General features: G+C 42.2%; 1 protein-coding gene across 1 annotated transcript in view; it reads left to right on the plus strand.

Moving 5' to 3' along the window:
- Positions 1–16,522, plus strand: part of ADAMTSL1 (ADAMTS like 1) — a 355,504-nt gene that overhangs the window by 22,560 nt on the left and 316,422 nt on the right. The window contains exon 2 of the mRNA XM_004706548.3: positions 12,034–12,079. Within this exon, the coding sequence (XP_004706605.2) occupies positions 12,034–12,079 (46 nt within the window). The remainder of the gene's footprint in view (positions 1–12,033; positions 12,080–16,522) is intronic.

Genomic DNA, 16,522 nt, shown 5'->3' on the forward strand with positions numbered 1-16,522 from the left:
TCTGATGATGCCTTATATCTGATCCCTTCGACACCTCGTGATCACACAGGCTGGTGTGCTTCTGCCATGTGGGTTTTGTTGCTTCTGAGCTTGATGGCCGCTTGTTACCTTCAAGCCTTTAAGACCCCAGACGCTATACCTTTTGATAGCCAGACACAATGTTTTCAAAGGCAGGGATGCCCTTTTGAGGATTAAGTTGTACCTGACTCAAACCATGGTGTTTCCAATCCCCTCGTTTTCATGCAAAGTTGGACAGTGAATAAGGACGACCAGAGAATTATGTGTACCTTTGAAATCTGGAGTTTGCAGAGCAGAGTAAATAAATATACCATGGACCGCCGGAAGGATGAACAAAGCTCTCTGGGAAAAGTACAGCCAGAATGCTCCTTAGAAGCCAGTTGGGCAAGACTTCATCTCGCATGCTTTGACATGTGATCAGGAAAGGCTAGCCCAGGAAGAGAGAGCATCTGGCTTGGCGAAGCAGAAGGTCGGTGAAAAAGAGGAAGACTCAATGACAGAGATTGACATGGTGACGTCGCCGTGGGCGCAGATAGAACAAGGACGAGGCTGGCACAGGACCAGGCCGTGTTCTGTTGTGTCATACACAGGGCCCCTTTATTCAGAACAGGCTTAACACACAGATGTGGTGACTGCAGAAGGTTCATGGAAAAATTCCATGATCTTTTTATTCACTTTTCCACAAACGTTTAAAGCGTATGTGTGTGTGTGTGTGTGTGTGTGTGTGTGTGTGTGTCTGTGTCCATTAAAACCATTACCATCAACTCTATTCCAGCAAGCACCAACTCTGAAAGTATCCATTGTTTAATGGTCAGATGAGTCCTCAGATCAATGCTTTGGATGAAAACATTCCCACACGGAAAGAACAGAACCCTTGCTGTGGAAAGGGCACCTGCTTCCTCAGATGTAGGCTCTACTGTCACACAGTTTCAACCTAAGCTGCTCTGGTAATTTCAGGGAAAGGCTTTCACAGGCATTTGCGTGGCTCTCTTTGAGATCTTCTGAATGGACTTTGCCCGGCTGTGTTTCACTTAGCAGAAGTGGGTTCACAAGAATTGAGACGCAGTTGGTGAGTTACGTAGAAACCGTCATGTGTCACGAACTCCAGGCCCACTCCCCTCGCGGTTTCCCTGACAGTGTTGGTCCAGTAGCGAGGCTTTCACTTCCAAACAATGAGTCCCCTTCGCGTCGATTTCTATGCTGTGAGGGAAGCCAAGCGGCTCTAACCCTTGGTTCTCTCCATTCTGAATGTGTAGCCTTAAACCTGCTAATCTTTCACAGCCTCAGTGTTCTCTTCTATTCAATGGGAATAATGAACACTTACAGATTATTAAGGATACTGTACCTGGAAAACCCAGCAATGGGTCAGATACTCAAAGCCCGAAACCAAACCCAACCCACGGCCATCGAGTTGATTCCAACTCACAGCAGCCAGAAAGGACAGTGAGAACTTCCCCAGAGGGTTTCTGAGAGAAAACGACTTTTCTCCTGCAGACAGGCTGGTCGTCTGTAACTGCTGACCTTGTGGTTAGCAGCCCAATGGGTAGCCACTATGGTAGAAGCTAGTATTAGTTCATGTACAATTTGATGTCTTTTAATAATCAGCACCTTGCTAAATGCAAACATTATTGCTTTCAGTATATTTCAGGAATTAAACTCAATAAAAGAAATAATTCAATACAGTAGAAGGCAGCTCTTATTCACAGACAGAATGTTGTTGTTGTTTTTGTTTGTTGTTACTGTACGGATGGCTATTGAGTGTTATACTGAAAGAATATCTTTTGAAAACTGTGGCTTTTTTTGCTGTAGGTTTTTGGTGAATTTTGGTTTGTTTTACAATAGAAATGTCTTTCAAGCCTTTTACATATATGCTTAGACCCCCTACTAACCAAGGACCCTTTCAAATCCTGCAGAAGTGGTTCTAAAGGATATGGGGAGAAGGTTCGTTTCGATGGCTGAAGCCGACTTCTGCCCTTTATCCCCTTGTTGACGTTGCTGCCATCCTGCTTTGCACTGCTTGGCACACCGTATGTCTGTGACCGCCCCAGCCTTTGAACCAAGCTCTTGTCGCTGGTCTCACTCGGGGCTCATGACATCCTGCACTGGCATTCCCAGATCCGTTTGACAAGGGAGAAGAGTGAGATGTTGAGAGCACCCACAGTCAATGCAGCTGGGAGCCCAGAGTCCAGAATCTAGCTCTTCAAACTCCTAATTCTCATGGTTGCCACTGTCCATTTTGCCAATGTAAGGCGAGGGAAGGAATATAAAAACAAGGTTGAAAAACACAATATTAGGTTCTTAATCATTGATACTGCAGTTCATTTTTAAGTAAAAATACATCCTTCAGTTTTCTGTTCTTCTTAAACGTGTACTTGCTGTCTTTGCCTACTGCAGAGTGGGGAATTACAGGTACGTTGCTCATTTCCTGCCATTTCCCATATTAAGCTTACACTCAAACAAAAAAGAACCACCTAACATTGTGCAGGTGTACATCTGTTCATACTTCCATTCCTTTACTACCTATTTCTTCTATGGATATTCTGAGCTCCTTCTAATACCTATTATGTGCTGTATGGTTAACATTCACTTAGTCAAATACCTGATACATTGCTTACTGTGTGCTAAGCACTATTTGAAGTGTTTTACAAATGTTAACTCAATTCCTCTTTATAATACTTCCGGGATATAGACAATATTACCCTATTGTACAGATGATCAAATCTGAGACCCAGAAGCTGAAGTTAAAAGACAGGATTCTAGAAAGAGGCTTTTGGTTTCAAAGCCAGTATTCTTTACCAGTACATGAGGTTATGTGTGCATGAAGTATTTGAACATTGAAAACACAGCAAGCTCATACAGCCCAACACAAATACCTGAGTGGCATGGTCCCCAAGACCTCCCAGTTGTAGAATTCATTACCCTGGGCATTTACCACCCACCAGAGCCCAACTCTCATGTTTTCAGACTGAGAAATCTGATATTTTCCAACAGTCTTACCAAGAACAGAGCCTTTTCATGGGGATGGACTCACAACAGTGCAGCCCCTGAGATTCGTGCCTAAAACTGGAATGCCAGTTTATTCATTTACAAGGAGGAGTGGAAGCACTCATCAAATGGACCAGAGTCCTCCTGTCAGTGGGCCAGCGCATGCTCTGCCCCTTGGCAGTCTTGAAAAACCCGATTGCTCTTGGCAAGTTGCTTGGTCAACAATAAACTGAAGGTTCGTTGACATCAGGTAGGTTAGCATAATGCATCTATCATGACAACAGCAGCCTTGCCAATGGATTGGAGGACGTCAAGTCCATGCTGGGAACACTGCTGGGCTGGGCACCGACGGCCATGCATCACTGTCACTGTCCCAGCCTTCCTTTTCTGTGATACATTCTAATGTTGATGCATCAATACAGTCGATGTTACCGGAGTCAAGTGCTTCGGCCCCCCGGGGTCCCTTCCGTCTCTTTAAGATAACTTTTGTGTCACTGTGTTTTCAGGTGACGTTTGTTTTAGGAATGATATTCAGAAAACTTAACCAAAAATATCTAGCATTTGTTTTTTACTGCATAATATTTATATTAGTGGTTTCCTTACTAGACTCCAAGTTCTTTGGCAAAGACCACGTTGTATTCATTCTTCTTCATCTTCCCTGGTGCATGTGCACTGCCTGGCACACTGTAGGAGCCTTCCAGATGTCTGCTGAACAAACAAGTGGAGCACAAAGCAGGTGCCTGGCTTCAAATCTAGGCTCTTGCACTTAGAAGCTGTTTACTTGCACCAACTTCACTTTCTTCATCAGTACCTGGTGATACTGATAGCAGCCTCGTTCGTACAGTTCATAAGAAGATTAAACGAGTGATATAACAAATGTAGAAATGTACCTGACACTCTTCAACTATGAGGTTTGGTACAATAATTGTTTCAGCATTCCCTATTGTATGGGTACTTATTTTGTGTGTGTGTGACATTTAGGAAAGAAGTGACTACTATTCAAGTTTCTTGTGTCACCATTGAATGTTTAATCAAAGAGATTGTTTTCTTTCTCCTAAGAGTTAGGACTGGAAACTGCCTTATATTGCTCGTGGGAGTATGCAATGGTGCAACCTGTGTGGAATGGAAGTTGGCAATATTTATCAAGCGCCTTACAAAAGTTCCTTCCCTCCAGTCTAGTAATTCCCATTCTAGAAGTGTATCTACCCCACACTCTCAGTCTGCGTCTTGGACAAAACCTATGCCCAGGGAGAGTTTAATCATAATACCATTTGACAAATCCCAAATTGGAAATTATTTAGGTGCTAAGTAATAGAGGAATGATTATACTAATTCTGTTTTACTTTTTAGTGGAATATAATGTAGTTACGGAACATTGGAGAGAGTTCCCCCACACATTGTGTTAAAAAGAAAAACTGGCAATAAAATCATCTAAGTAATATGATGTGTTTCATATGGAAAGGAAATAAATAAATAAAAATAACAGTAAATATTTTTGAATGAGACAGGATAAATTTCACTAAACCTCTATAACACACATATATTTTACAAACAAAATTTTGGAAGAATTATACTATCTCATGATTAAGGTTAAATCAACAAATGAATGTTGAATTCATGGGTGCATTTTTTAAATCATTTTATTAGGAGTTCATACAATTCTTATCACAATCCATCCATACATCCATTCTTGTCAAGCACATTTGTGGCCATCATCCGTTTCAAAGCATTTGCTTTCTAATTGAGCCCTTAATATCAGCTCGTCATTTCCCCCCTCCCTCTGCCCTCCCCCCTCCCTGATGAACCCTTGATAATTTATAAATTCTTATCATTTTGTTGTCTTACACTGTCTGACATCTCCCTTCACCCACTTTTCCATTGTCCATCCCCCAGGGAGGAGGTTATATGTATATCCTTGTAATGGGTTCCCCCTTTCTACCCGACCTTCCCTCCACCCTCCAGGCATCACTACTCTCACCACTGGTCCCGAAGGGGTCATCTGTCCTGGATTCCCTGTGTTTCCTCTCTGCGACCCTTCAGTAAGGAGGTGTCCATTTGCCTACAGATGGGCTTTGGGTCTCCACTCTGCACTCTGCCTCATTTACAATGATATGATTTTTGTTCTTTGATGCCTGATACATGATCCCTTTGACACCTCGTGGTCACACAGGCTGGTGTGCTTCTTTGATGTGGGTTTTGTTGCTTCTCTGCTAGACGGCCGCTTTTATATCTTCAAGACTTTAAGACCCCAGGTGCTATATCTTTTGGTAGCTTGGCACCATCAGCTTTCTTCACATTTGCTTATGCACACATTTGTCTTCAGTGATCATATCAGGAAGGTGAGCACCCAATGATGTGATTTTCAGTTCTTTGATGTCTGATACCTGGTCCCTTCTACACCTTGTGGTCACACATGCTGGTGTGCTTCTTCCATGTGGGCTTTGATGCTTCTGAGCTAGATGGCTGCTTGTTTACCTGAAAGCCTTTAAGACTCCAGATGCTATATCTTTTGATATCCAGGCTCCATCAGCTTTCTTCACCACATTTTCTTATGCACACATTTGTCTTCCGCAATCATGTCAGTGTACATCATGAAATGCCAATTTAATAAAACAAAGTGGTCTTGCATTGAGTAAGAACTTGAGTGGAGGTCCAATGTCCATATGCTGCCTTAAACCTAAACCTATAAATATATGCATATAGATCTATTTCCCCACCATCCTATATAAATATATGTACATATGTACATGCCTGTATTTAGACCTCTATAAATACCCTTTGTCTCCAAGTTCTTTTCTATTTCCACAGGTCCATTTTTACCATAATCAAGCTCTATTTTTTTTCAGTGAGGTATCTTTCCACTTTATGACAAAACATTTTTTTAAAATAATTTTAAAGCATGGATTCACTGACTATTACTCTGTCCAGAAAAGTTGCATTCATAATTGTTTGATAAAATAAAAACTAAAATCTTTTGAAAATTTTTGAAACAAATGAGCATGCTTACTTTCAACCCTTAGAAAAATTAATTTACATATACAACTTTTTTTTAAATTTGTCCCCTTTCCTATTTGATAGCAACTCTTCTAAGCACCTCCTCAGAAGCCAAGAAGGACTTGTACACTACTATTAATGGAAACTTTTTAAAAAACATTTTATTGGCGGCTCGTACAATTCTTATCACAATCCATACATATATCCATTGTGTCGAGCAAATTGGTACATTCGTTGCCTTCATCATTCTCAAAACATTTTCATTCCCCTGGAGCCCTTGGTATCAGCTCCTCATTTTTCCCCTCCCTCCCTGCCCCCCTCCCTCATGAACCTTGATGATTTATAAATTATTATTATTTTGTTATGTCTTACACTGTCCGAGATCTCCCTTCACCCATTTTTCTGTTGTCCATCCCACAGGGAAGAGGTTATATGTTGATCCTTGTGATTGGTTCCCCCTTTCTACGCCACCTTCCCAGCCAGCCTCCCGGTATCGCCACTCTCACCACTGGTCCTGAGGAGGACATTTGTCCTGGATTCCCTGTGTTTCCAGTTCCTATCTGTACCACTGTACATCCTCTGATCTAGCTGGATTTGTAACGTAGAATTGGGATCATGATAGTTGGGGAGAGGAAGCATTAAAGAACTAGAGGAAAGTTGTATTTTTCATTGTTGCTACACTGCACCCTGACTCTCTCAGCTCCTCCTCATGACCCTCTGTAAGGCGATGTCCAGTTTCCTATAGATGGGCTTTGGGTCCCCACTCCGCACTCCCCCTCATTCGCAATGATATGATTTTTTGTTCTTTGATGCCTGATACCTGATCTCATTGGAACCTCAAGATCACACAGGCTGGTGTGCTTCCTCGATGTGGGCTGTTGCTTCTCAGCTAGATGGCCGCTTTTTTATCTTCAAGCCCTTAAGACCCCAGAAGCTATATCTTTTGATAGGCAAGCACCATCAGCTTTCTTCACCACATTTGCTTATGCATCCACTTTGTCTCCAACGATCATATTAGGAAGGTAAGCATCATGGAATGCCAGTTTAATAGAACAAAGTGTGCTTGCATTAAGGGGGTACTTGAGTGGAGACCCAATGTCCATCTGCTACTTTAATACTAAACCTATAAATATATGCACATACATCTTTTTCACATCCTTATATATAAATATATTTACATATGTACATGCCAGTATTTAGACCTCTATAAATGCCCTTTGCCTCCTAGTTCTCTCCTCTATTTCCTTTTACTTTCTTCTTGTCCCACTATCATGCTCAGCCTTCTTTTGGGTTTCAATAATTCCTCTCAGTTATATTGCCCTTGATCAATCCCTACCAGGCCTCTTACATCCTACTCACCACCGATTTTGGATAACTTGTTGTTCCCTTATCCCTGGGTTTGTTTACACCACTTCCTTTCCCCCACTTCCCCCTCTCCCATGTCCCCCCCGGAACCGTCGGTCCTCTTGTTTTCTCCTCCAGATTGTTTCCCCCCCTTATCTTATCTAGATAGATCTCCAGAGATAATAATATGCATAAAAACAAGACAGTAAAGCAAAGCAACACAAGAAAAGAAGAGAAAGCAACAACAAAAACAATGACACACACACAAAAAGCCTGTAAATAGTTCAATGACTGTTTGTTGGCCTTTAGGAGTGTTTTCCAGTTGAGTGTGATGAGGTGCACACCCTGGCTCCTAAGTCTATTTTTGGTATTCCTTCAGGACTTCTTTGCTCTGAAGTTCTTGCTGTGCTGTTGCACGCCCTTAGTGTTTTGCCTCAGTGTGGTAGGGTCAGATTGGGCACAATTCCCACACTGTGTCTCCAGTATTGTCCCCTGTAGTTTTGCTCATATAAATCTTTTGTTCTTTTAGTCAGATATATCCCTAGATATTTCAATTTTTGCTTGGCTATTGTGAAGGGTACCACCTTCTTGATCTCCTCTTCTGTAGTCTTATCTGATGTGTATAGCAGTCTGATAGACTTCTGTTTGTTGATCTTGTATCCTGTCAATCTGCCAAACTCATCTATTGCTTCCAGTACGCCCCTTGTGGAGCTTTCAGAATTTTCCATATATGTAAGATCATATCATCTGCGAATAATGATAGTTTCGTCTCTTCCTTCCCCTTTGATGTCTTTTCTTTGCCTTATGCTGTTATCTAAAACCTCCAGTACAATGTTAAATAAGAGTGGTGATAAAGGGCATCCTTGTCTGGTCCCCTTTTTCACTAGGATTGTGTTTGTCTTTTCTCCAGTGACTACCATGTTGGCTGTTAGTTTTTCATATGTAGTTTGTATTATCTTGTGGAATTTTCCTTCCATTCCTATCTTGTTGAGTGTCATAACAGGAATTGGTGTTGGATGTTGTCGAATGCTTTCCGCATCTATCAATATTATCATATGGTTCTTATAGTTTTTCATGTCAATGTGGTGAATGATACTAATGGTCTTTCGTGTGTTGAACCATCCCTGCATCCCTGGTATGAATTCCACTTGGTCATGGTGAATTATTTATTTTATATACTTTTGTATTCTGTTGGCCAGTATTTTGTTAAGGATTTTTATATCGATGTTCATTAGGGATATTGGTCTGTAGTTCTTGATTCTTATGGGATCCTCCCCTGCTTTCGGTATCAGAATTATACTAGCTTCATAGAAGGAGTTTGGGAATTTGCTGTCTTTTTCTATGTTCTGGAAGAGTTAGTGTAGGACTGGTGTCAGTTCTTTCCAGAATGCTTGTTAGAATTCTCCAGTGAAGCCATCTGGTCCAGAGAATTTTTTGTTGGTAATCCCTTGATAAACTTGTCTATTTCTTCTACTGCTATGGGTCTGTTGAGATTCTTGACATTCATCATGGATTGTCTAGGGAGGGATTGTTTTTCCAAGAATTTGTCCATGTCTTCCAAGTTGTTGAATGAATTAGAGTACAGTCCTTCGTAGTACTCATTTTTGCTATTGAAATGTGTTCCCTTCTTTCTTTGCTTAGGTTTGCCAGTGGTCTGTCGATTCTGTTTTTCCTTTCGAAGAACCAACTTTTAGCAGCATTAAATTTTCCATCGTTTTCTTATTTTCCCTCTCCTGAATCTGAGCCCTGATTTTTGTTATTTCCTTCCTTTTTGCTATTATGAGGATTGTCCTGTTGACTCTGCTCTAGTTGCTGTAAATTTTGTGCAGCATATCAATCATAAGTCTCTCTTCCTTTTTTGTGTGTGCATGTATTGCTATGAAACGTCCTCTGATAACTGCCTTTTCTGTGTCCCATAAGTTTTGATATGTCATGTTCTCATTCTCGTTTGCTTCTAGAAATTTACTTATTTCATCTCTGATCTGGACCAGTACACACTCCTTTTGCAATAGAGAGTTATTCATTCTCCCATTGTTCTTGTTTCATCTTCCTTTTGTTGATTTCCATCCTTATGGCCCAATGGTCAGAGAGAGCAGTCTGTATGATATCAATGTGCTTATGGATGCATACTCGCCTTATGCTCCAGCATGTGATCTATATTCAAATATATGCCATGTGGGCTTGAAAAGAATGTTTACTCTTTGTTTTGGATGAAGAGCTCTGTAAATATCAGGTCATTTTGTCTAATTGTGTTTAGATCTCTAGCATCCTTGTTTAGTTTCATTCCCTGTGATCTGTCTTTCTCAGAGAGCGGTGTATTAAAGTCGCCTACTATAATTGTTGAGGTTGTGATTTCTTTGTTCATCTTTTGGAGTGTTTAGTTGTAGTATTAATCAGGTTCCTCATTCAGGGAATAAATGTTTAAAATGCTTAGTGGTTTTTTGTCTACCAAGTGGTTCTTTGTTCCCTTGAGCATTACATAGTGTCCCTCCTTATCTCTTTTTATGGTTTGCACTTCACTTTTAGGACAATTTTATCCAAGATTAGGATTGCAGCCTGTGCTTTTTTTGAATTGCGGTTTTCTTGATATGCTTTTCTCCAGCCTTTGATTCTCAGACTATTTTTGTCTGTAGCATTGAGATGTGTCTCCTGTAGGCAGCAGATGGATGGGTTGCATTTTCTAAGCCAGTCTGTTTGCCTCAGTCTTTTAATGCCTGACTTCAGTCCATTAATATTCAGGGTTATTATCTCCATCTTGAACTCTGTGATGTCATCTTATACCTTTTGTGTTTGGTTTTTTCCTACCTCCCTTTCTTATCAGTATGCTGTGTGTGTGTGTGTGTGTGTGTGTGTGTGTGTGTGTGTATGGAAGCTGGGGGAGTTTTCCTCCAAAAATTCTCTCACTATTATTGCAGATGACTTCTTTATTGTGCCTTCCTCTGTTAATCCAATAATTCTAATGTTCTTCTTCATAGCATCAGACATAGCTCTTAGGTTTTCTTCAGCTTCTCTGATGATCTTATTAGATTTTTGTTCGCATTTGTTAGTCTGCTTGGCTGTCCTCTAGGTCACTGGTGCGGTTCTCTGCCTCCTCTAGTTGATTGGTGAAGTCCTTGAGTCTGCTACTGGTTTTGTTATCTCGTTCCTCAGCTCTTGTGTTTCCCTTTGGTGTATGGTCTTTATATCCTCTATTATTTCATCCTTTTTCTGTATTGTTTCCCTCATATCGTGTATGACTCCTGAAAATATCTTTCTGTGGCAGATCAATATCTGCTTCTTCTCAGAACATACTTACGTTCAGGACATCTTCTGCCATTGCCTTTTGTTTCTCCTGTTTTTTCACTGAGGTCACTGGGGCTGGTTGCTGTTTGCATTGTGTTGTTTTAGAGGAACCAGGTGCCATTTTCCAGGTAGTCAAAGAGCCCTGGCTCTCTCTAGGAGACTAATAGGAATGCTTCTTCAAATTTCCTGCAACTTATTTCACTATGGAATTGGCCTGCCACTTTATCCTCCTGTGGCTTCACACTTTCCCTAGTCAACCAGTATTCTGTTATTTGGAGGGCAAGTTGGATGGTCCTCTTAGGGGATGCTGGTTTGGTTGTTGTGGACCCACAAGGATGGTGCTGCACTGGGTGAACTCACAAGAAGCCATGATGGTGTGGTGCACAGCAGCTTGGGGAACTTCATAGGGCATGCAGGGATGTCTGCTGCAATGGGAATGCCACAGAAGGCTGGTGGGTTGCTCTCATTGTTGTAGAGTACAGCAAATGGTGAGCGGAATTTCCCTGGTCAGATAGATTGCTTCAGAGGTTAGGCAGAGGTTCCGCCAGCAGCGTGGAATGTTGACAAGTATTGGCCGAGCTGCCCTGGGCAGTGTGAGGTACTACGGCAGGTGGAAGGAAGTTCCCTCAGTCACATAGTACCACAGAGGATGGGTACGCGCTCCCCCAGCCACGCAGGCAGGATTTCCCCTGAAGAAGGTGAGCAGGATTTCCCCCAGAAGAAGTTGGGCTGGATATCCCCTGGTGGAGGGTGGGCATACTTTCCACAGCCTTGGGTTACACTGCAGGTGATGGAGCTCTCCCAGCTGCGTGGAGGGCAGGAGTAAATGCCCTCGGCTAAGATTAGTGGCCAGGAGGTCAGCAGTGGTATGTGAAACAAAAGGGAAGAGAATAAAAATTTTTAAAAAACCAAGCCCTCTGAGACTGTGGGAGGACAGAGAGAAGAGAGGGTAAACAAAAGTAACAATATAGCTAAGCCCCGATCCCTGCCCATGGGGCTGGAGGGGTTTTATCCCTGCCCTGAGGTGGCAACAAGTGTGGGTGTAAGCTGTGGCTGTATTGAGATAAAGCCCCTGCGTCAGCTCCAAATGATCCCGGCTCCGGCTGAGACTGTGGTGAGGCTAAGGATAGGCCCTAGCCAGCCTCCACTGTGGTGAGCCAAAGGCCCCTAGCTTCTCAAAACCTAGTGGATCTGTGCCTACTTATCCTGTGACCCAGCAGTGTGGAATTTCCCTCTTAGTAACTCTCCTGCATTGATCTCTGCAGAGTCCTCTGGTATGTGTTACTTAGTCACCGTCTTCCCAGAAGTCCTGGGAACATCTTTTATTCCCAAGAAAAACGTTCAAATGTTGTGCCTTGTACAGGAAATAATGACTTGTTTTGTGTTTTTGTCTTTTCTTCTGTGATTCAGGAGCTGTGAAGGAAGAAATATCCGCTACAGAACATGCAGCAATGTGGTAAGTCCCAGGTTCTGGGCACATGCTGACCTATGTTTGTTGCTCAGTGCTAAGCAATTCCATGTACACTGAGCTAGAAATCAAATAGTTGTTTATTTCGCATTGTGCTGATTGTGCTCTACTGAAAAGTGGTATTTTTGTTGCCATTGCTCCTAATCTCAAATCTGAATCACCTAACCATATTGAAACTAGCCTATTTTAAAAGATGGGACCCTTGGCATTTCCTTTGTTTTTCTAATTGTTTGCATATAGGTCTCCTGAGAAAAGTTCAGGGGATGAGAAAAGGGAACCCACTTATGACAGCAGTTCTCAACCTGTGGATCCCGACCCCTTTGAGGGTCGAACGACCCTTTCACAGTGGTCGCCTGACTCATAACAGTAGCAAATTTATAGTTATGAAGTAGCAACGAAAATAATTTTATGGTTGGGGGTCACCATAACATGAGGCACTGTATTAAAGGGTTGCGTCATTAGGAAGGTTGAGAACCATTGACTTATAATACCAAGAAATCCATATTAGGCAATTAAACTCATATTTGACAGCTTGATCGATTTATTTAATAAGTATTGTTCAATAGCAACTAAGTGTGAGGTGCTATAATATTATAGGAAAAAATCAGATGTAGTCACTGTCTTAAACCATCTACAGTATGTTAGGGAATGTGGAGAGAGAAGACAGATGTGCACATCACTAGACTCTAGGGCAGAATATGCCAGATGCTATGAGATTAAAGGGATTAAGTTGAGTTCTGGATTTAACGTAAAGGGAAAATGCAAGAGACTTAAAGGAAAAAAGATTGGTGATAGGCTCTAAGAATTAACATGGTCACATTAGATGTGAGGTGGGGAAGTCAGTGTACAGTGTACAGAGATAACAAAATAGAAAACTATGGGGGCAGGCATATTTAAAGTGTTTTCTAAACACTAGTCTGTGTAGGATTCTGCATAGCAGTATGGGAGCTAAGTGTTAACAGATATTTGGGGTTTATTATGAAGATATTACATGTCAGCCTTCCAAGTTTATATCAGTCCAATGACTAATGATGCATCTCTAGGTTTGGAATCTGGGGTTCGATATTGTAGACTTTCACTTGGGAAAGGTTAATTATGTAGTGACATGAGGGCCACACTGGAGTTAGGAACCAATGAGGAGCTTCTGAAATACTTTAGGCAAAAGTAATGAGGACTTAAACTCTGGAGGAAATAAATACAAGAGGCCAAAGTTAAGGTTCGCTCTGTGAGACTTTACAAGCAATTAACAGAGTGATGCATAGAAGTGTTCATGAAAAGTGGGGAATTTGCATCCCCCCCAAAATGGTATTTGAGTAGATCCATGGTACATGAGCAGAAGGCAGAGTGGAGAGTGTTTGAGAGCTAGCACAACACCAGGAAGATGATAGGTTAAGGGATAGTTTGCAGGAAGACTGCAGGTGTAGTGGTCTTTTGCAGGCTGACCTGAGATTGGCTGCTTCTCAAATTGTTCTTTGATCTTGTAAGGGATGTCCTCCTTCCAATGCAGGTATTGTTCAGCAAGTCTTGCACTACAGATGGAAATGGGTTAATCTTAACTTATAAAAGAACGCAGCAAAGATTTGTTAGTTCATCAAGAATTCTAACAAAATTTCAAGATTAGCAGAACAGGGTATGATAAGCTGACAGAAGAATGGAGATGCTCACATTAGTTACTTTCTTCACAGCAATTACCTCTCTCAAAATGTATTCTTCTTGGGTCACAAGGAAGGGATGAGTCAACCAGGGTGCAGTTGTATAGCACCAATGAAACACAAAGTATCTATGGATTTTTGAGGCTTCCTCACCCCTGACTATCACAACCCCAGTCCTAGCTTTCAGTTCTGGCTAGACCAGAGCATGTACACTGGGTCTTAAAGTCTTGAAGTTAAACAAGCGGCCATCTAGCTCAGAAGCAACAAAGCCCACATGGAAGAAGCACACCAGCCTGTGTGTTCACAAGGTGTCGAAGGGATCAGGTATCATGCATCATCAGAACTAAAAATCATATCATAATGAATGAGGGAGGGAGTGCAGAGTGGAGACCCAAAGCCCATTTTTAGGCCACTGGACATCTCCTTACTGAAGGGTCTCGGGGAGGGGACGAGCCAGTCAGGGTGCGATGTAGCAACGATGAAACATAGAACTTTCCTCTAGTTCCTAAATGCTTCCTCCCCCACCCCCCACCCCCCTCACTGTCATGATCCGAATTCTACCTTGCAAGTCTGGCTAGACCAGAGGATGTACACTGGTACAGATAGGAACTGGAAACACAGGGAATCCAGGACAGATGATCCCTTCAGGACCAGTGGTGTGAGTGGTGATACTGGGAGGGTAGAGGGAGGGTGGGTTGGAAAGGGGGAACCGATTACAAGGTTCTACATGTGCCCTCCTCCCTGGGGGGATGGACAACAGAAAAATGGGTGAAAGGAGATGTTGCACAGGGCAAGATATGACAAAATAATAATTTATAAATTATCAAGGGTTCATGAGGGAGAGGGGACTGGGGAGGGAGGGAAAAAATGAGGAGCTGATGCCAGAGGCTTAGGTAGAGAGCAAATGTTTTGAGAATGATGAGGGCAATGAATGTACAAATGCGCCTTACATAATTGTTGTATGTATGGATTGTGATAAGAGTTGTATGAGCCCCGAATAAAATGATTAAAATAAAAAAAAGAGCTCTCACAACACACGGAATTCAAGTCAGATATGGGAGTAGCAATACCAAGAGCGGAGGAGGAAGGTGGGGAGAGGATTGGAGGAAGGGGGAACCTATTGCAATGATCAACACATAACCACCACCACCCTGCACCATGGGAATGAACAACAGAAATGTGGGTGAAGGGAGATAGGGGACGGTGTTAAGATATGAAAATAAGAATAATTTATAATTTATCAAGGGGTCACAAGGGTGGGAGGGCGGGAAGGGGGAGTCACAAGGGTGGGAGGGGGTAAAGGGAGGGACAAAAGAGGAGCTAATACCAAGGGCTCAAATAGAAAGTAAATGTTTAAAAAATGATGATGGCAACATATGTCCAAATATGCTTGATACAATAGATGTATGGATTGTCATAAGAGCTGTAAGAGCCCCCAATCAAATGCTTGAGTGCTTGAGTGTTAACTGTGTTCCCACAGACTCCCTGAGTGAGGGAGCCTTCTTCATTTTGTTTAATGCTTTCTCCCTGTGCCAAAAACTGTGACTATGAAGCACATACTATAAAACAAAAACCAAACTCACTGCCATTAAGTCAATGCTGACTCATAATGACCCTATAGGACAGGATAGAACTGCCCCTGTATCTTCTTTATGCCCCACCTTTCTCCTGAGATGCAGCTGGTGGTTTCATATTGCTGACCCTGCGGATCACAGCCCAGTGTATAACCACAAAACCATCAGGGCTCATATCATCTATTCGGTTTATTTAGGAGGAGAATGCTCAGACTTTTGGATGTCATTATCAGAAATAAAGAAGCTGATATTGGGGACACGATTGGGTTTGGTGTGTAGCCAGGTATGTCAGTGATATAGTCAATGGGGCAGAGCTTTTTGAAGAAAAGAAACCCGTCGAGACTACTTAGAAGAAGCCGGTTCATGGCGTTCTGTAGAGAAGTTTTCTACACCACCTGCCGGAAGTGATGGAGCTGAGCTAGGCTTGGAGAAGCGAGCCTGAAGAAGTCTGCAAGAGCCACAGGGGAAATTGGGTGGGAGAGGGAAAGCGAAGCAAAAGAATTTTGGAAGAGCAAAATGCATTCCATTGCACTGTGTTCTCGTTAGGACGTGATCAAGAGAGTTTTCAAATGCAGTCTAACAACTCGGAGAGGCAACCAAGCAGAAACAGAACGTGAACCCTAGACGTTCGCCAAGGGCTACGTGGTAATGGCATATGAGTCTGCAACAAAATAAAATGTGTATTTATGTCTTTAATTATTTTTAATAGCTGACCAGGGAGAACACAAAGAACTAAAAGGTGTAGTTACTGGGGGGAAAGTAACTGTTTGATGGAAAACTGCCTGCACCATCATTCTGTTCCCTTCTAGAATGCTACCTGCACCCGGTGCCAGCACATTGATTCTGACTCAGAGCAACCCTATAGGACAGTACAGCTGCCCCCATAAGGTTTCTGAGGTTGTAAATATCTTTGGATGCTAGGCCAACTCTTACATCTTTATCCCATGGAGAGGCTGGTGGGTTTGAACTGCCAGCCTTTCATTTATCAAAGCGAGTAACTATGTGCCAAATAGCATGCCTTCACCAACACACACACACACACACACACACACACACACACACACACACACACTTTAAATGGATTAAAAGGATCAAAGAGTTGTGGCTTTTGTGTATTTTTAAATGGTATTGATAGTCTGCTTTAGCAATAAAATGGAAAGGTTGTTTCTGGAAATAAAATCTAGTTCATTCATTCTAATGAAAGT

Source organism: Echinops telfairi, unplaced genomic scaffold, assembly GCF_000313985.2.
Source record: "Echinops telfairi isolate 266 unplaced genomic scaffold, ASM31398v2 ScPeMD7_25;HRSCAF=90, whole genome shotgun sequence".
NCBI classification, from domain to species: Eukaryota; Metazoa; Chordata; class Mammalia; order Afrosoricida; family Tenrecidae; genus Echinops; species Echinops telfairi.